The 19,817-nt window shown below is 40.6% G+C and overlaps 2 protein-coding genes across 2 annotated transcripts in view; both read left to right on the top strand.

The window, feature by feature from the left end:
* The window catches only part of LOC309577867 (polycystin-1-like protein 2), a gene marked incomplete at both ends in the record, with an annotated part of 35,539 nt that extends 25,282 nt beyond the window's left edge, over positions 1-10,257 (top strand). The window contains 13 exons of the mRNA XM_082290120.1: positions 180-408; positions 1,176-1,407; positions 1,851-1,947; positions 2,635-2,775; positions 3,476-3,661; positions 4,464-4,791; positions 4,883-5,016; positions 5,925-6,052; positions 6,386-6,546; positions 7,222-7,432; positions 7,944-8,045; positions 9,203-9,334; positions 10,132-10,257. Of these exons, the coding sequence (XP_082146246.1) occupies positions 180-408; positions 1,176-1,407; positions 1,851-1,947; positions 2,635-2,775; positions 3,476-3,661; positions 4,464-4,791; positions 4,883-5,016; positions 5,925-6,052; positions 6,386-6,546; positions 7,222-7,432; positions 7,944-8,045; positions 9,203-9,334; positions 10,132-10,257 (2,207 nt within the window). The remainder of the gene's footprint in view (positions 1-179; positions 409-1,175; positions 1,408-1,850; positions 1,948-2,634; positions 2,776-3,475; positions 3,662-4,463; positions 4,792-4,882; positions 5,017-5,924; positions 6,053-6,385; positions 6,547-7,221; positions 7,433-7,943; positions 8,046-9,202; positions 9,335-10,131) is intronic.
* Positions 10,258-11,019: 762 nt separating this feature from the next.
* GCSH (glycine cleavage system protein H) lies at positions 11,020-18,418 on the top strand. Its single transcript, XM_082289971.1, has 5 exons — positions 11,020-11,153; positions 14,510-14,589; positions 15,614-15,677; positions 17,234-17,365; positions 17,944-18,418. Exons 1-5 carry the CDS (start codon positions 11,033-11,035, stop codon positions 18,039-18,041), a joined length of 495 nt encoding a protein of 164 aa, XP_082146097.1. The 5' UTR covers positions 11,020-11,032; the 3' UTR covers positions 18,042-18,418.
* The last annotated feature ends 1,399 nt before the right edge of the window (positions 18,419-19,817 follow it).

Raw genomic sequence — 19,817 nt, 5'->3', positions numbered from 1 at the left:
CACAAGAGCATTATGTTCTAGTACTGAAGCTGCTTTTACACATCCCTTCAAATGTTACTCTTCACTTCATCACACTCATGATCTTTAGCTCCAGTTCTACCACCCTTTGTATTGAACAATATTTTAATCTAGGAATGTCTATTTTCTCAATAAATCAATGAATAATTCTTTGCCTGCAGAAAAAACAAGAAGTCCAACTCCAGAGAAGAGAATTTGTGAGCAGCTGAAATACAGTGATTACCATCGCTGCTTGTACATGCAACTCCAGCATGTAGAGATGGAGCTGGAATTGCTGGGGCCCCATAAATTTCAGATGCCTCAGAGTTACACACAAGCTGTTTGTCAGGTTCAGCATTTGAAGAACCTCCTGGAGAACCAAATCTGCTCATCAGCATCCATCAGTGAGGGGTAACCCAGTTCTCATCTCATTCTCAGTATAAGTAAATTCAGGTCATTAATTCAAAATTGGACAGCATGACAGAGCCCAAATAATTACTGCTTAATATGTGCTAGATAACTATCATTATATCTGTAAAAATAAGTCTTACTATTATACCACTGCAGGAGCTACAAAGACATTTCCATGCACTGCGAACTGCACACAAAGGCAATAATGACCCATCATTGCTGTTTGTCATTTTTGCCTCCAAAGTGGAAAGTTACAGTACAATGCCATGTGATAGTAAAGGACTGGGATAATCACCGAGCTCCAAAGTCAGAGAAGACTCTTAAAATGTATGGATATAGAAAAATTAATAAGCAGACAAAAATAGTTCAGTGAAATATGATAATTAAGTTGGAAGTATTGGAAACAATTGCACTAATTACGTCACTTGGCCTTCATGGCGATCACAAGAGATGCATTCGGCAGCTTAAATGCACTCATAGCTTTGTCAATAGTTCTACTGGAGATTCAATTATGCATGAACTGAGGAGTAAATAAGCCCATCACATTTATTTTGGTTTTAGCTGATCTCTGCACGCCTCCTCATTATTTTTTCTCACTGTACTTTTTGCTATCCATATACCCTATATAACTACATTAATCAAAAGAATTTAGAATATTTTGATTTTATATCATTAGTTGTTGCCTATTACCAGTGAACCTTATGACTGTGATTTCGGTTCCTATTCCATCTCAGACTGATTTTTTTCTCTTCTGGTTGACTCTCAAGGTGGTCCCATACTCCAAACTTCTCCAATGATGACAAGAAAAGTTTTTCCCACAGAGGGCTGCCCTGGTGGTTTGTGTTCATCGCTTGGTTCCTTGTGGCAGCCACCAGCGGTGTGTCCGGGTTCTTTACCATGCTCTACGGACTCCATTATGGCAAGGAGAACTCCATCAAGTGGCTGATCTCCATGGTCATCTCCTTCCTGGAAAGTCTTTTCATCACACAGCCCTTAAAGGTGAGAGCCTCAGAAATACAACCACTGGCCAAGATGAACCTCATCTGCTGCCATTGCAGAAAGACAATGTAACGTGTTCTAAAGAGCTACAGGATTTAAGATATAAAATGAGAAGTCTTCGCCCTTAAAACAAGAGGAAGCAGTTGGTTTACAGAGCTCTGCTGGCTTTTGCTGACATTAACTCCATTAGTTTCATCTCCCATGCTTTGTCAGGGTTTAATGAGGTTTCTCAATAGGAAGGATGTGTCACAAAATCAGTTTAGCTGGACAAACCCCAGCACTGTGCACTGTTCTCTTTTTTATGGGCTTCAGCTGCATGGGTTCAACAAGCCCAAAGCACAGTTGTTTTCCTGCAGTGCCTGGATCCAAAGGGATCCAGGTCAAAGCCTGAGCTTCTTTATATGAAATGGGTATATGGTGAATCTATAGCTGATTCTTTCCAGGTGCTGGGATTTGCTGCTTTTTTTGCTCTGGTTCTGAAGAAAGTGGAACATGAGGATGAAGAAAACACAGCTATTGATGAGCCTTTATCTGCACCAGGTAACTGCCTGTAAAGTGAGAAATTATTAAAGAAAGTGCAGTCTTCTCCTAGCTTTTGGTGTGCTTTATGCATGAATATGTGACTCAGCTCAACTGCCTTGCAACAAAACCTGTAACTATTCCACAACTTAGGGAAAATAAACAAGTGACCCAATGCAAAACACAACCTTCATGTAGACTGGTAGCTCTTTATCTGACAAGCATAAATAAAACCTCTCACAAAGAAATTTCCCACATCCTTTAAGGCCTATATAAAGGTTCCCAGGTTACATACTTTTCCACAACCACAGTTATCTGTATTATTCCCCTAAACTGAACAGTGGCTTCTGCAGTCATAATCATATCTAAAAAAAAGCCTTGACTAGCAGACAGGAATCCTAGGGCACATCAAAGTTATCTCATCTACAGCTTCCTTCCTGCTCAGCCTCAGGCTACAAATACACCACCTTCTGAGATGCTCAGCCTAGAGACACCTGGACTACACCTGGTCCTAAACCCAACACAGTTTTTGTGAGCTCCTTCCCTCCCTGCTGTTTGCCTTGCTATAGTAATGGTTAAAATCACATCCTCTGTCTTCCTAAGGGAAAGCATTAAATAGAAATGTTTCCTTAGAATGTCCAAAGAAACAAAAAGCGGGACATGGATAATCTGCTGACTAATTCCAAGGTTCACTGCTCTCCCTCACAGGTGATTCACACCCTCTCTTTGGAGCCCGAAGGGACAGCAGAAGCAATATTTACCGGCCACCTCCTGCTGCTGATGTGGAGAAAATGAAAATCAGCTGCATGAAGGAGAAGAAAGCTTTTGCCCTCATCAGAGAAATCCTGGGTATTATCCACATGTAGATTATCTTGTTTTATTCAGTAATACTCATCAGCAATTTTACATCAGTGAAAATATTGTTCTCTTGGGTGACAAAGTTTTGGCATATCTTCAGCTTTCTGCCAGACGTTATGATGTAGAGACAGGCTGTTCCATGGCAGCTGGAGCTGCAAGGAGGTGGGAATGTTAGCTGGAGATAAAAGTGTGGCTAAGGCTTCATTTTACGGTAAAGAAACACATCACACACATGAGAGGTTAAAGAAAAGTAGAAAGGATAAAAGGAGGAAGTCAATAGTTAAATGAAGCTGAAATCAAAGAGCAGATGGAGGCCATCTTTCTAAAAGCAGATAGTATCTATAGATGATTTATGCCCCTGTTTTATTTCCTCTAAACTCAATGGCAAAAATACCTCAACTTCACTTGGAACAAAGTCAGACTGCTCATTTTATTTACAGCTGCCATGACTACTTCTCTTTAGCCTTCCCACTTATTTTCTTGACTGCTGCTCATATTCCAAATGTGAAACACTTAAACTGCAGCACACTGAAGCAGCTTGGGTGCATTCATTGGCACTGGTCACTAAGTCTATAAAGCATCTCTGTGGCCTAATAAGTGCTGACAGCAGAAATCATTCACGCAATTTATTTTGAACAGCATTGTTAACTCAGAGCTCACATGTGCTGTGTCTTTCTGGTTTTTTTTCCAGCCTATCTGGGGTTTTTATGGATGCTGTTACTGATTGCCTATGGGCAGAGAGATCCCAATTCCTACTATTTAAACAAACACATTGAGGACAGCTTTACAGATGGATTCCATGATGTCTACAGTTACCAGGATTTTTTCGTGTGGGCAAACACTACCTTACTCAAAAACCTTTATGGATCATATAAAGGTGAAGATTCACATTGTTTCCCTTCAGCTTGTCAGATTCTGAAACATTATTTTTAATACTTATCTCTAACTTGCATATTTCAGTGGAGAAAGGGACTGTGAGTATATGAGGCTAGCAAGAAATCTTACAATAGGAATACTAGTGGATAACAAAACCCTACAGCTTGACTCCAAGTTAAACATCCCCTGATATTTTCCTTATGTTTAATACGACCCAAAAGTTCTGCACTGCAACATTAAATTTTTCACATTTTACATTACTTACTCCAGATATATCCTCAGTTTTACACAGCTTTCTTTCCATAATAATAAAAAAAAAAAGAATGGCAGACAGGTGGCACCATAAAGCTTTTCCTCAGGAGAGCTGTTTGCATCAGGACTTGGGTCCTGATGAAGGCAAATTATGCAATATCAGCATGTTTCTATCTAGCCATATCCAGCAAAATATGACTCATTATCCAGCTCACATTTAATGGTAAATGTTGAAATATATTAGCATAGTTGTTCTTTGGGCATGACAGGCCACATGAACAGTGTATAAAGTCACTTTTCTCCCCCAGGCCCCACTTTTCTTCTGTATAAAATACAGATGGGGAGTGACACAGAACTCTGTTAGTATGAATTGTATTTAAGAACTCAGTTCAAATCAACATGAGGGTTTCATTTTCATGACTATTTTGCTTACAGTGTTTCCGAGAAAAGAATATATGGCAAAATATTAAGGCATCACTGACTCATAAAAGAAACTAATATTATTAATTTTGTCATATTGCCAGTGCTGCTCTTTTCCATCTCCTGTTTAGGATTCATTACAGATGGCAATTCCAAGCTGGTGGGTAGTGCCCGAATTCGCCAAGTAAGAGTGAGAGGAGGCACCTGCCCCATTTCTCCCAGACTCCAGCACGTAGCTGAGGAATGCCACGCTCCATACTCCCTACAAACAGAAGACACATCAGCTTATGGGGAACACTGGAACACCTCAGCCTTTGATAACTCCTCTGACTTGAGCTCAGCATGGCAGTATCAGAGTCAGTCCAAACTGAGAGGACACCCCATCTGGGGCAAATTTGCCATCTACAGCGGAGGGGGATATGTGATTCACCTGGGAACTGACCCTAAAAATGCCTCCAGGTACCGCTTGTATTCTTGTAAATTATCAGTGCATCCTCCATGTGATACATTCCTGTATGAGTTAGATCACTGGCTGCAATTCTTTTGGCAGAATTCTCCAGTACCTTTTCAAAAATGTCTGGCTTGACACGTTCACAAGAGCAGTGTTTGTTGAATTTACAGTCTACAATGCCAACGTGAACCTGTTCTGCATTATAAGCCTGATGTTTGAAAGCAATGCTTTAGGTGAGAACCTTTCCTAAGTTACACATTTATGAAGAGAGCAAGCAGTGCACCTAGAGAAGGTAGATTTACACACTGCCAGTGTTTTCCTAGTTTTTTCTTTAGTAAAGACAAGTGTTTTAGTAAATCTAATCACGAGAGAATCAATGCAAATTTTACAAACCATTTAGGAAAAACGCATCATCACAGTAATATAGACCATAATGGAATATCTTATGTTTGCTTAGGCTGTGGTCATCTATTGATGAAGAAAACACACTATTGAAACTTGATCTCCAGAATTTACACATCAGGAACAAGAAAAATTCTGTTTCCTAATCACTGCAGCTAATCAATACAATATTAAGACAAAAAATACAAATAACAGTCTGTCTTTTTTCTTCCAGATGACTTCTAATATATAGCTATGTAAATATGTAATACATAATGTGGATAAAACAGAATAGTGAAAATAAATTCTGGTTTAAAGGCTATAGGAAAACATTTGGTATGAGCAGCAGCCTCTCTTGGTGTGTCCAAGTATCAGAAAATGCCCAAACTGACCACAAAACTAAGCTAATTTTGGGTTTAGAATGAGATTCAGCTTTTTAAAAAATTCCAAGTCCTCCTGCTGTATTTCTGCATTTGCAGTCCAATCCAAACTGAGCCCTATTGGGATTACTATTGTGCTATCACACAGACAGCACTACCACTGTAAAAGCCTTGACTCTGAAATTCCTGTTTGAGGAAAGTTTCAAATACTTAGAGGGTTACTCACATAGTCAAGTCTAAATCTCAGTTCAGTGGTTGGATTCAGCCTCACATTGATGTGAAAGCGAGTACAGAAGTCTTACTGGTGAACTGAGTTGTTTGAATGAAAGCAGAAAGGTGTCATTATCAGAGCCTTGAGGTGACCTCTGATTGTTTTTTAGGGGCCTTCTTCACAAGCACGGAGCTGCAAAGTGTCCGGCTCTACCCCTACACCAACAGCCTCCACATCTTTGTTGTTGCAGCAGAAGTCATTTATTTCCTCTTCATTGTGTACTACATGATAGTACAGGTGAGGCCCAATGGAAAGTTTGGCTGAGAGTATTTCCTTGTGCCTGCTGTTGATTTCACTCACAAAAGCTTTAGGGCTGTACTTGATTTCCGTAGTGTTGGTGCTGCTACACCAATGGAAGATTGAATTAGATACAGTGTCAGTATTAAATAATAGAAAAGCAAACCTGTATTTGGCTGGAATGATTCTTTTGAGAAAGATAATGAGAACTTAGTGCAAGCTGTAGTTTTATTAATGCAGAGTAGTCTGCTTAATTGTGGAGGGCATTGCCCTAATCTTCAGAGGTGCACTGTATGATATGGAGTGATGAGACTGAAACAGTAAAACTCACAGGGCAAGCTGATGAAGAGTCTGAGATGGAGATATTTCCATAGCAAGTGGAATCTCCTGGAGCTGGCCATTATACTGATTAGCTGGAGTGCTCTGTCAGTGTTTGTGAAACGGACAGTCCTTGGGACCCGAGACATCAGCTACTACCAGGAACACAAGGAGGAGTAAGTACTAATGCTATTTAGTGCATCCTTTGTTGTTGCTGCTTATACAGAAATAAATCTGTTTTTCCTCTTCCCAGACAGCACTTTGTGCTAGATATTGCTGTCCTAGATGGTTATATTCATGAAGCCTATGAGTGTGTCAGGGCTTAGATTTGTGCCAGCAATAGGATTTTTTTTTGATACTGCTCTAGTAAAATCCAGCAGGCTTGAGCACCAAGTTCCCTTTTTTAGCCCCTAATTTCCTCTCTTGTGAACCAACAAGCCTTTCTGCTATGGGACATCCACCCAGAAAGCACATAATCTGCCTTGTTCTTTGTTGTAAAAAGCCATTGGTTAGAGGACGATAATGGATTATTTCGTACAGAATGGAAAATTGTAACATCTTTTTTAAAATGGTCACATAGGAAAGAGGTGGTAGAATCACGGGATAATGAGCAGAATTTGGGCTACAGCCTAGACCTCTTCTCCTTAAAAAAAAAAAAAACTTAGCCATGCACAACTGAGCTTTTTGTGTGCACACAGTAGGAAGTGCAGGTGGGAACACGCAAGGAGGAATTCATTAGGCCTCCACTGAAACCAAGGACAGAGTAAATGGCGTTTCCAGCATACCCATTTATGCACTTCAAAGGATTCTGTGTGCATGATATATTATGTATTTTCTTTTTTTCCTAACAGCTCTGTAAGCTTCAGTGAAACAGCGAGAGCTGATGCAGTTCTTGGCTACCTGATTGCATTCCTGGTGCTTCTCTCCACAGTGAAACTGTGGCATCTGCTGAGGCTCAACCCTAAACTGAACATGATCACTTCAGCACTAAGGAGGGCATGGGGTGATATCTCTGGATTCATCACTGTTATTGCAATCATGTTCCTCGCCTATTCCATTGCTGTGAGTATGACAGTGCTTTCTGTGTTCTGCAGTCTGCTTCCAGGTACTGTCAGGTTAAATCAACTGTTTCTGAATGCTAAAAGCAACATAACTTTACCATATAAAATGGAATAAGCTGCCTGTCTAAATCTTAGGTTAGCAGCTTGGTTCCCAAGTTTTCTGTATGAGTGAAAGTGAAGTTAAAACATCCACTTGTCTGTTCTTTGCAAACTGAAATTTAGTGAAAAATCAAACACTGAGCTGAAAAATAAGGATTTGTTATGTGTAATAGATGTGACAAAGAACAAAGTACAGAAAAAAAGATTTTCTGGACAAAACTTAAATCGTGGAGAGTTCAGAAAGTGCCATTTTCTGTTTGGCTAGTTCATAAGTACCTTTTTTACATATCTAGTGGCAAGCTCAGCAGATGTAAGACACATTCTCATACCCATGATAAAAGGTTTTACAGCTAAACACATTTTGCAGCAAGGACTCTGATCATGACACAAGACATGGCTTCTGTCCTCTGCAGGCAAACCTGATATTTGGATGGAAGCTCTACTCTTACAAAACTCTCTTTGATTCGGCAGAGACCATGGTCAGTCTTCAGCTGGGAATCTTCAACTATGAGGAGGTACCACATCTAATTTTGAGAAGTTTACAACCATACAGTTGGCATCTCAGCTATCAAATATGCTTTAACCCAGCAAATAGAAGGACTTTCAGTTAGTGTTAAACATTAATGTAATTTTGCAAGCTGCACAGCTTCCTAAAGCAGCCACCTTTTCTGAGCAAAAAAAAAACCCACCAAGTGAAATCTCTTTCATGTCCTGTTTTGACCATGAGGAGGCTCATAATGAACCTTTCATTAAGAAACCTGCTCACATTTCAGCTAGAGATATTACTAATTGATTGAAAGTTTTGAGCAATTTCCTTAGAAAGCTATGTATAGAAATGTGAACAAAGCCCTGTGTTTGTCCTGAACACCCCCTCTGTCTTTCCAAGAAAGGCAAGGCCTTCCACAAGGGAACTTCATGTTCTTCAGTAAAATCTTTTAAATATTTCAATATCCTTTGAACATTTCTTTGTGGATTAATTCTTGGGCATCTCTGACTGTGAAGTCCTCCTTGGTGGATGTCTTTAGACCATGGACCCAATAGGATATGGGTAGCTTTGAAGATCAGTAATTGGGCATAGACTTTTCCACCTCTCCCATTCATGTTAATCTTGAAATTACATTCCTGTACCGTAGCTTATATGAAGATTAGGGTTCGGATTTTTCACAACCCTTGGTTTATAAGTGTCTCTGACAGTCAGACTGTGCTTCTTTGCAAAGCATACAGTACAATAAAGTAAATGCATACAGAGATTTCATCTATTTTGAAAGCTGAGGCAGGAGGAAGCTTCAGCTGTTCTGTGGATAAACAGATCTCAGGCTTGTCAACTTTCATGTGCAACTGTCATACCATTACAATCAAATACAAATGCTTAAAGAAAACCCCAAAATTGTCCATATTCACACACACACACACACACACACACACACACATATAAATATTCTCTTGTCTTTGTACTATATTGTATCAATATTGTATCAAGAAAATTTGTATATATGTATAATACATATGACATAATTGATTACATACAAGATTTTCAAAGTGACAAACTTCTTATTGGGTTTTAACTGCTTGTATGTGAGTGTGTATGTATATCTGTATGTCTGTATGTATGGTTTTTTGTTTGTTTGTTATCACAATCACAATATGATGTCTTACCTTATGCATTACACAGGTCTTGGACTATAATCCAATTTTAGGCTCCTTCTTAATTGGATCCTGCATAATTTTTATGACATTTGTGGTACTGAATCTATTCATTTCGGTGATTCTGGTTGCTTTTAGTGAGGAGCAGAAGCACTACCAGGTTTGTTCATCTAAGCTCTCCTGCTTTTGACATTTTTTGTTCAGTGCTCACTCAGGTATTCAACCATGGATGAAAACCATGTAAATCCAGTCCAACTCTTTAAAACGCAACATTTGTTCAGAAAGTACACTTCAGATTTTGCAGATTTACACTGTCCATTCCTGTTCATATGAGTCCTTGTTCAGATCTGAATTGTAGCCTTCTGTTCACATACTAAATCCAGCAATAAACTCTTAGGCTTGTGCTGGGCTATACTGAAATCAGTGCCAAAACTGCTACTGAAGTGCCTGAGGCTTTACAGCTCCTTTTAAAACTCTCACTGTGAGTGCCTGACCCATTCAAGCTACTGATAGTGTGAAATCCAGCTTAACACTCAAGTACTGACCAGAATTCCTCTACATTTTACATAAAGTCAAGGGACATGAAAACAAAGAATACGATTGATAGAAGACAAGATATATTGAGTTTTTCTCATTTACTTCATGTAGAAATGGTGGGTGTCTCATTGTGTATACCATGAGCTGTATAGGAGCTGGCAAGTGCACTCCAGGCTCCTGTAGAGAGATTTCCATGGGATTTGACAACTAAAATTTCTGTAGTGTCCATACTCATTTGGGGCTTCTGTCTGAATAAAAATATTGGCATGATGTTTTGCTTGTCAGCCACTCGTGCTCTGCTGAAAGTTGGCTTATTTCACCTCAAGTAGAGATTTTGTCTTGCAACTTGCTCTGGCTTCAGCAGACACTGAATCCACTTTGGATGTGCAACTCTTCGTAACTTATTCGTTGTTATTTCAGGCTTCAGAAGAAGAGGAGATTGTTGATCTAATGCTAATGAAACTCTTCAGTTTCTTTGGGATTAAATGCAAGAAGGAAGAGAAGCCAGTCACCAATGGACAACCGGAACAACTTGTCAGCGAGTGAACGAAGACCGCGTTGAAAAGTCACTTTGCTTGTGGGCAAAGTATTTACTTGTTTGCTACCAGCTGCAGTGGTTAGAGTTAGGCTAGGTTATAGGCTTACATTATTACAGCTTGTGACTAAAACGGGCTCACCCAAGGGAACGGCTTGAGCTGTGTCAGGGGAAGTTTGTGTTGGATATTAGGAAAAGGTTCTTCAGCCAGAGGGTGGTCGGGCACTGAACAGGCTCCCCAGGGAATGGTCACGGCCCCAAACCTGAGAGAGCTCAGAAAGCGTTTGGACAACGCTCTCGGGCACATATGGGATTTTTGGGGTGCCTCTGTAGGACCAGGAGCTGGACTTTGATCCTTGTGGGTCCCTTCCAACTCAGCCTATTTCGTGATTCTGGGAAAATGGTGCGGTGTTCACCCCCAAAGTGCTGCCGGCGTGTTATTCTGGAGTAATAGCTAAGAAATAGCAGTAACCCTAAGACGCAACGTCCCACGTGCACTTGTTGTAGACTTGGCACCTGTATTTATTTAATAAACACCGAGCGGCTGTTGCATTGTTTGCCTAAATCCTCTTCCTCTCCTCCGAGGCGGCGCACGGAACATGGCGGCCCCCTCAGGCCGCCCCACTGCCCGCTCCCAGCGGAGCGCGCAGCCGACTCCGGGCCGCTCCCTTCTGAGGGCCCGCGGGTCCCCCCGGCCACCGCCGCCCGCCCCGGCCCCGGCCCCGGCCCCGCCCCGCCGCCATCGCCACCTCCCGCCGGTGCCGCCCCCGCCCGCCCCCGGCAAAGATGGCGTGGCGAGTGCTGCGGCGGGTCGGGCCGGTGCTGGCGCCGCGCTGCCCGCGCCTCCCGCTGCCGCAGCGGGGGCCTGCGGCCCGCAGGCTGGGCACCAGCTCGCTGCTGCTGTCCGGTGAGTGGCGGCCCGAGGGAGGGAGGTGAGCGGCGGGCAGGCGGGACAGCGGCCCGGTGCTGCGGAGAGCCGGCGGTGCCTCTGCCCGGGAGGGTGGGCAGGGTGGGCTGCGGGAGCTCGCCCCGGTCCAGCCCGCGGGGTAGCCCCCGCCAGCCGGGGCTGGGTGCGCGGAGTGGCCGGAGCGCGGGTCCCGCCGGCGGCCCCGGGCGGCGGCCGCCGTCTATCCTTGTATCCCGATGTCCCTCTATCCCTCCCTCCTTCCCTGCCTCCCGCCGTGCCGTGTCCCGGCGGCCCCTCGGAGCGCGATGCTGCAGCCGCCCGGAGCCCCCCGGTGTCGGCGGGGGCCGGAGAACCTCGCAAGATGGCTGAAGCCTCGGAGGGCCCCTCACCTGCCCCCGGTCCTGCTGCTGGCACTCCCGATCCCGCTCCCACACGAGCAGGTTCACCTCCGTTAGTTGGCCAGAAACTTTTATCGGCATCTCCACACTGCAGTTTTTAGCAAAGCGGCTCAGTCCCCCTCTGGACCCATGCAGGTTTCGCAGAGTGGGCCGAGCGGGGAGCACACCAGCTTGCCCAAAAAAGCGGATCGCTTTTCCCGGGATTGCCGCTCGTAAACAGCTTGATGTTGGCTCCAAGGATCATCAGCAGCACAAGAAAAGGCCAAGGGTGGGTGTCCGGTGGAGGCAGAGCCGCAGCAGGGACTGGCGTGGGCAGCCAGGGAGCCCCAGCCAGGCTGGCAGGGCCTTGAGCCGCTCTGGGCTGCAGGAGTTTGGTTCTGGCTCCTGTGCAGCCACAGCTGCACGAGTGGCACGGCAGGGGATGGGCTCGGGCATCAGTGCTTGCTGTGATTTTGCATTTGGGGTAGTTAATTCTGAAAGCGTCTACTGCAGTCAAAGCTCTTTTTGAATGGAAGTTACCCATGACAGTCTGAAAAACAGGATCAGTGGTACTCTAGCAAACAGAAATGTTTAAAAAGTAGGCGAGAAGAGGAGAATATGCTTTAAAAGTAATGACTGCCACTAAGAAGAGCTCATCCATTTCTTTCCAGATAATCTTAAACCTACCTGTTTAATTGCCTTCTGCTGCAAGCGAAAGAAATAACATTTATTGGTCATTACTTGCAAACTGAGTCAAGATCTAAGCTTTTCTTCACTATTCAATGTACCCATTGTTTTTCTATACACATCACTTGAAAGAGTAACAAACAGTGCTTTTGTTTTAGATAGAGAGGAAAAGTTTTGTATGCCTCTCTGTGGAGGTGTGAGTTCGCTCTTCAGGTATATATAAATATTTAACAGAGACAGGTTACACTAAATGAAGGCCTGAGTTCAGAGTGTGCTACTTAAGCTGAAACCAAAGTCCTGTTGAAATGAATGAAGCTAGAGTAAATTCAGCTGCTCTTCTGAAAAAGAATGCAGAGAGATTGACATTTCATATTCCTTTAGGTTGATTTATTTAATGGGCTGACCACATCAGCTCAAAGTTCAGATTTTGAGATTACTTATTAACTGTTTTTAATTTGACCTTTACTTTATTTGCAGTGGTTTTTGTTGCATGCTCAGAATTTTAATTTTTCAATTTCTTTTTTTTTTTTTTTTTTTTTTTTTGCCTGCAAGAAAGTTAGATGCTCTTCTAACTGTTCAGGACATTTTCCTGCTGTATTCCAAACTGGTGTGAAAATCTTCTGGTTTTTTATTAGCCTTGCTTTATAAACAGATTCTATACAATATTATTATTCTAAATAAAAATGTGCTGGTTGGCTTCTTTTTGACATGTTCAGCTTGGGTTTGAGATTTGTCAACTGTCATTCTCCATTCTTACAGTTCATTACTCATTTCCAATAGAATTCCCATGGGTTTAACATCTTGGCCTGAAATTATTTGAGACATTTAAGATTCTGTTCATTAGAGTGTGTCATGAGATTTTTTGTAGTTATAAGTAATGCTAGATGAAATTCTCTGTGGATTTTTGACTGGTAAGCCATGGGAAAATACTTTATATTTACAATTTATTCATATTTGTTTGTGTACTATACTTGCAAAACCACATATTGCTCTACTGAGCTCTATAAAACCTGGGCCCTATTCTAAGACAAACTATTTAACCTGAGACTTGCTACTCTTGAACTTTTCAAACACAAATAAGAGGATCACTGCAATTGAAGCAGCTTAAAATATGACTGGAAATATTTTAGCAGGTCTACAGTGAGAACTTTTGTTTTCCTTCACATACAATTTTAGAAAATGTACAAGGACTTGCAGAAGTGTAGTTTCTCTGGTGTTTGCCATAAAGAGTCCAGCCCACAGGATGAGCTTGACAGGAGAATCTTGAACTCAAAAGGAATGTGCAGCTGTACTATGGCACTCATCACTCAGGGAGCTGTTTCAGAAGTTATTTTTTTCAGCTTCTGCAACATCCCTTACCTGACTGGATGGGTGCTGCAAGTAGAAAATAAAAATAAATTAATTAAAATAATAATTAAAAAAAAAAGTAGGAAGGTATCTGCAGGGAAATTATATAGAAGTGAGGAAGCGGACAAGGCAGGCTGAAAATGCTCAGAGTAAGAAAAGTTCCAGGAAAAATGTTAGCAAGAAAAATATTGCCTGTTTCAGTTACTTCTTTTGAAGTTTCTCCATATGACTTTATAAAAACAATTGCTCTAATAAAGCTGTCTTGAATCTTACAGATTTGAAATGTAAGGAGAATTGTAACCTTGCTGTGAAAAGACTTAACAAGGTTTTAAACAGGCTTATTTTAACATGATACAGAATAACTACTGTGTTCTTCTCACAGTAGCAATATTAACAGAGAGCAAATTCTGTTAGGTAGCAGTTGTCTGTGTAAGTCACCTTATTAATTGTCCTGTATTAATTTGCCTTAATTTTACATAGATCTGTGCCAGCTGTGCACTTGAATGAGATGCTGTAATGTTTTTTAGAGTCACTAACACTGGCCTTCCCAGCCATAATAAAGAAGTTATCAGAAATAAACACTAAATATGTTTGAAAAGTCACTGTGCTATCATAGAAATGTATAACTATGGGTAAAATACACATATAAGCTTTAGATTTGCACTTCTGTTTGAAGGAGAGCTGGTCCTTTTAGTCCTGTACTTTATCAGTCTCCAGATGGTTGCACAGGAACTGATAATACGCTGAGCAGGACACCCGGTCCTGCCCCTGTCACTATGTCCTGAGCAGAACAAGGTGCTTCTCTAAATTGCATGGGCTGTTAAAAATATTTTCCAAGAAAAATGAACAAACTCAGTGAAAAGCCCCACGGTTTAAGCTGCAAATGTGTATTTAAGTGAGCAACATGTCACTTCTTTTTGAAATATCAAGTTTGTTTCCTTTTAGCCCGCAAATTCACAGACAAGCACGAATGGATATCTGTGGAAAATGGCATTGGAACAGTAGGAATCAGCAATTTTGCACAGGTATTGATCCGTCCCCCCTTCTCCAAGTCTGCAATATTTATTTATGCCTATCTGCTCTGTCCTTGCTCTTTGGACATTTACAGGTTTTTTATTGTTTTAATTGCATCTGCAACACACTGAGCATGATTTTCTGGACTTAGGTCTATCACATTATTTCTGATATTTGTGCTATCTCAGCATTCTGATAAGGTCTTAATAGTTTCAGATTGAACCTGTGGAGAGCTGAATTTGGTGAGAAACTTCAACGTTCAGCTCTAAGCCTGAGCAGTTCATGGCTGTGAAGAGGACATCACGTACTTTTTTAGGTCAAATTTCCCTTGAACACAAATATGGTGAAATCCCTCTGGCTAAAGAACAGTTGTGAACAGATTTACAGCATGGCATATATTTCTTACTCAATTCCTTTGGGTTTTTTGTTCTCATGCAGGTACTTGATTTGGAATAGTCACAGGCAAATTCTGGGCAGAGATTCGCTGTATGTGAAACTTAAGAAAAATGAATGGGACAAGCCAGCAATAAATGGAACTAATGTTTCTTAGGACAAGCAGCATCTCCTTTAATCTCAGTTTTCTGTCAATAACTCTAATACTCTGTGAGATCTCTGGTCTTTTTTGAGATAGGATACATGTGTCAGGGAAGAGTTGAGCCAATTCTTATGGTGATACAGGTCCCAGTTAAGTCACTAAGGACAAATTTTGTGCTAACAGCTCTCTGTAGCTGATGCTAAGATCAGCAGATGTTATTCCTCATTCTGCCAGAAGAAATCTCCATAGAACTTGAGCCCGAGGGTTATTAGCACTGTAATAGAGAAACAATAATTTGGTATTTGGGCTATGATAACAAAACAGTTTATTCATATTAAGCATTTGCTAAGAAATAGTGAAAAATACTCAATCCTTAAAGAATGAGAACAACATTTAGAGACAGAGACTACTGATATGCAGATTCTAGAGTTACTGTATCAGTTCTCTTCTATGTATAGTTTTGTTAATGTATGCTCTGATGCTTTTGTTTTGCTTTTAAGGAAGCATTAGGAGACGTTGTTTACTGTAGTCTTCCAGAAGTTGGGACAAAATTGAGTAAACACGGTAAGTTTCAATTCTAGTTGCTCTTGAAGTGATTATTCTACTCATCCCACTCTTCCTTTGCAAAGATGCATTTTCTGAAATAATATTTATGGTCATTAATATCATTATGAAGTTTCTATATGCAAAATAAATTCAGGTATTTCTACAAGAGACAGCTTTAATTTGAAATTCTCACTGTCAAGACTGTGCTTAGCAGCAGAAAATACCTGCTTTTTAAACTGTGAAGAAATTTATTCAAAGACACAGTATTTAAAATATTTTTTGTAATGATTTTATCTATATTTTGTTTTTCAAATATTTGTGCTTTGATCTGAACTTGCAAGTGTTTATTTGTAATTCTCCAGTTATACACTTTGTGAATTGCATGAGGTGAAACTTCTAATTGATATCAAGGTCTAACTTTCCTACAAATATAGGACTCAGTAATTTTGGGGTATTAAATGTAATCACAAGTTTTTACTTATTAGTGATGTACAAATTGTTACATTCTTCATCATTCAATTATGTAACTTTTCTTGTTAAAGAAAGTGAACATAAACAGGTAGAAATGAAAGGCCTTTTCCTGTATTAACATTGAGAGCTGTCTGGGTAGTATATGAAGAAAAGCTTGTCATTATCTTTAGACAATTTTTTAAAAAGAAATGTGGGTTTATGAGGTAAAGGAGAAGGCCTTTCTTCTGCCATCCTTACTGTGGAATAGCTCCCTATCAAACTGTTTTGGCCAAATGTGTTACATTGAATGCTGACTGTTAGACAAAAGGTCTCTCTGTGTAGGATTTTAATTAACCAACTTGTAGTTTTGCTTTATTTGAAGGAATTTCATTTCCGTTTAAGTTCTTCTCTTTTCTGCCCATTCTGGCCTCAGTCTAATTCCAAGCTTTCCCAGAACAAGTTGTTCTCAGATCCCTTGTACTGGTGCCTATCTACTCTTCTGACAGGTCCCTGTTCCTTCAGCCTCTGTCTTGTTTGCTTGTGGCTGAGAACTGCTCTGCACTAACATTGCTCCAGGCACCATTTCCATAACTCCCTCCAAAACAGGAAAAAGGGAAGAGCTTCTGGGTGCTTCCAGTGTGGTGCTTCTGAATACTAATGTGTGTTTTCCAGTGAGTGCAAATATAACACTTGATAGCATTTCTGAAGGAAAAATGGGATTGCTGAAATTGTGGCTGTGTTGATTTTGTAACCAAATTATGAATAAAAAGGTTTAAATTGTAGATAAAAGGCACATTTAAACCTCTTGCAGCAAGAGCTGGGTGTTCCTTCTAAGTTAATATATCATGTGCTGTGGGGCTTTAGGCAAAGGATTAACCAAATGTAAGGAATTCCTGTCCCTTCTGTAGTAGCCAGCTAGCACAAGTTCCCCAGAATTCAAGACCATAAACATCAAATTTAATAATGCTGATCCTTGTCATAAAGTGGGTGACTTCAGTCTGTCTTCTTGCTCAAGATGTAGACATTTCTTCACTGGTTGGGTCATCACCAGGATGTCTCACTGAAAAAACTGCAGTGCTTCGTGTTTTCCCCTTAGAAACATTCCATCATATTCTCTGTTTCAGATGAGTTTGGAGCTTTGGAAAGCGTGAAAGCTGCTAGTGAACTCTACTCCCCTCTCTCAGGAGAAGTGACTGAGATTAATGCTGCCCTTGCAGATAATCCAGGGCTTGTCAATAAATCTTGTTATCAAGATGGTAAGATGTCATTTTTATCTTTCAATAATGAATACTATGTGGATTTTTGCTACTACAAATGGCTCTGCAATTCCTGTTCTTCCAGCTCAGTGTTGTGGAGACTTAAATGGAATATACTGAATGTAGTTCAAGCCCAATAAAATTTAACATTAAAGCATTATAACAGTCTTATCTTTGAACAGTGGTTTTACAACATCTTATTTTCAGATATACACTGTGGCTGAATTTAAATCTACTTCCCTTGACTCTATTTCTAGTTTTGGATCTTGTAAGAGTTCACGATACTGAGCTCAGGCTCCTTTATTCTTTCCAGACAGTATCTCCCTATGCCACTGTCAGAGCCAGCACTAAATTACACAACTGCTCTGACCCCAGAGGCCATTTCTTATGATGGGATGGTTGGTTGTTCATTTTTTCAAATACTGAAACATTGTTTTGCCTGCACAAAAACCTGGCTGATTCTCCAGTGCTCCAAGGCTGGTTGTTCCTGCTGGGAGTGCTTTCCTAAAGCAGTAATATGAATGCATCTTTCTTGTAGGATGTTAGCAACCCTTTATTTTTTAATTTCCTGACTACAGGTTGGCTTATCAAGATGACTGTGGCAAACCCTGCTGAACTTGATGAACTGATGACTGAAGATGCCTATGAGAAATACATAAAATCCATTGAGGACTGAGCTGGAATAATGAAATAAATTCATACAAAATATGTCAGTGTAGTTTGTCATCAATCAAGGAAATACTGAATATCCAGTTTTGGCAACTTGAAAAGTACCACTTAAGATCACATATACAAGACTATAAATAATTACAGTGATGAAAGTGTTTCACATCTGTGTACCCAAGAGGGTTTTTTATTCTGTTGTCTGATTCATGTAACTCCAGATGTTATCTATAATATTTTGGGAAACAAAATTCACTTGCTAAAATACATAGTTGCATAGATTCATTTGACATCAAATTTAGTAACAAGAGCCTTAATATGGCAGTTTTGTCATAGGCACGTGACTGTTCTCATAATCTGGACTACTGTTTTCCCTGAGATACTTTTCTATTGCTCCCAGACCATTGAAAAGCAGTGTCTTCCTAAACTCCTCATGTTTTTCTTTCTTAGTTGTAAAGATGATACCAAAAAAGGAGAAGCCATATCAACTACCTCTCTGTGTGATTTTTATTTCTTTACAGAATTTATTAATCCTTTGCTTTCCTTCTTCTTTTTTTTTTTTTTTTTTTCACTGTGTAATCAAATAGTCCTGCCTGTGAGGCAGGAGGGATGGGGGCCCTGCCTTCCCCTTTCTGTGCTTTCTTAGTGTGCAAAGCTCCTGCAGTGATTGTTTATCCAGGTTCTACAGTGGCTTATTTAGGCTGTATTTTTGTCTAGCAAACACTACCTAAGTCACAACTCATAAAGCAATTAATTTTCCATCTTGTGCCTGGCAATTTTGATTTCAGCAGAGCAGAGGCTTGTGGAAATTGTGTGATCAGGAATAGTTTGACATATGTATCCATGTGTGTCTGTATTTAAGATCAATTAGGGCAACTGCCCTAATGACATTGCAGGACTGAACCCAAAACTTCCCCTTTGCAAACCAGTGAACTAAAGCAGCTGATTCCATTAGATTTAATATTTAATGAATCCACAAATGTGCTCTCAAAGTTGATGTGACATCTAAGGGTAAGGTGGAGTTGTACGCACCTGCACTTCAGGAAAACACAATAGTACAGCAGAGTTTTGGTCTAAAGCCATTCCCCACAATTTTAAAATGGTTATTAGCAGCTAAGTACAAAACAGGAACAAACCCCAGTGATTTAAGTTGATCTAAGAGGAAGCAGAGGAATGCTTAATTCCTGTAAGATGACTAAAGCAAAATTCATGTTCCTTTGAAAGTTCCTTCTTTCTAAAGGGATATGAATCACAGCCCTTCTAAAGGGCAGAAATACATTGCTGGTAATACAGAAACCTTTCTAATGTATAAAAAGAGGGTTTCTTTTATGATCTGAAGGGATATCAAAGTAATTGGCTTGGTGGTTTTTGGGTTTAAATCCTAGGAGCAAACTTTTGCTACACAAGTCACACATCAAAGCCCTGCCGAGAGAGAATCCACTGTGTATTTCAGATGGTTTCATCTTCTCCACAGGAGTTAAACTGCAAAATGAGTAAGAGGAAAGAGGGAGTTTGACTGTTCCACAGGAGTTCTAACTTGGCAGTGGTTGATAAACAAAAGGCTCTTGTAAAGCTAGAGTAAATGTTTCAAAAACTCTCAGTACTTATCCATTATTCACAGCTCCGCGTAGTAGTTGTTGTGACAACATACAGGGCCCAGAGAGCTGGGAGCTTGGTCCTGGCCTCTTACAGACTCTGCATCAGTTTCAGTCTCTCACCTCCTGTGCACTTTGGAAGGGAAAGTTTGTTTCAAATACAGTATGTGCAGGAAAATGGAGATAGGAATGCA

This window comes from Coloeus monedula (assembly GCF_965178545.1).
Source record: "Coloeus monedula genome assembly, chromosome: 13".
NCBI classification, from domain to species: Eukaryota; Metazoa; Chordata; class Aves; order Passeriformes; family Corvidae; genus Coloeus; species Coloeus monedula.
This window is presented reverse-complemented; position numbering and strand designations above follow the sequence as displayed.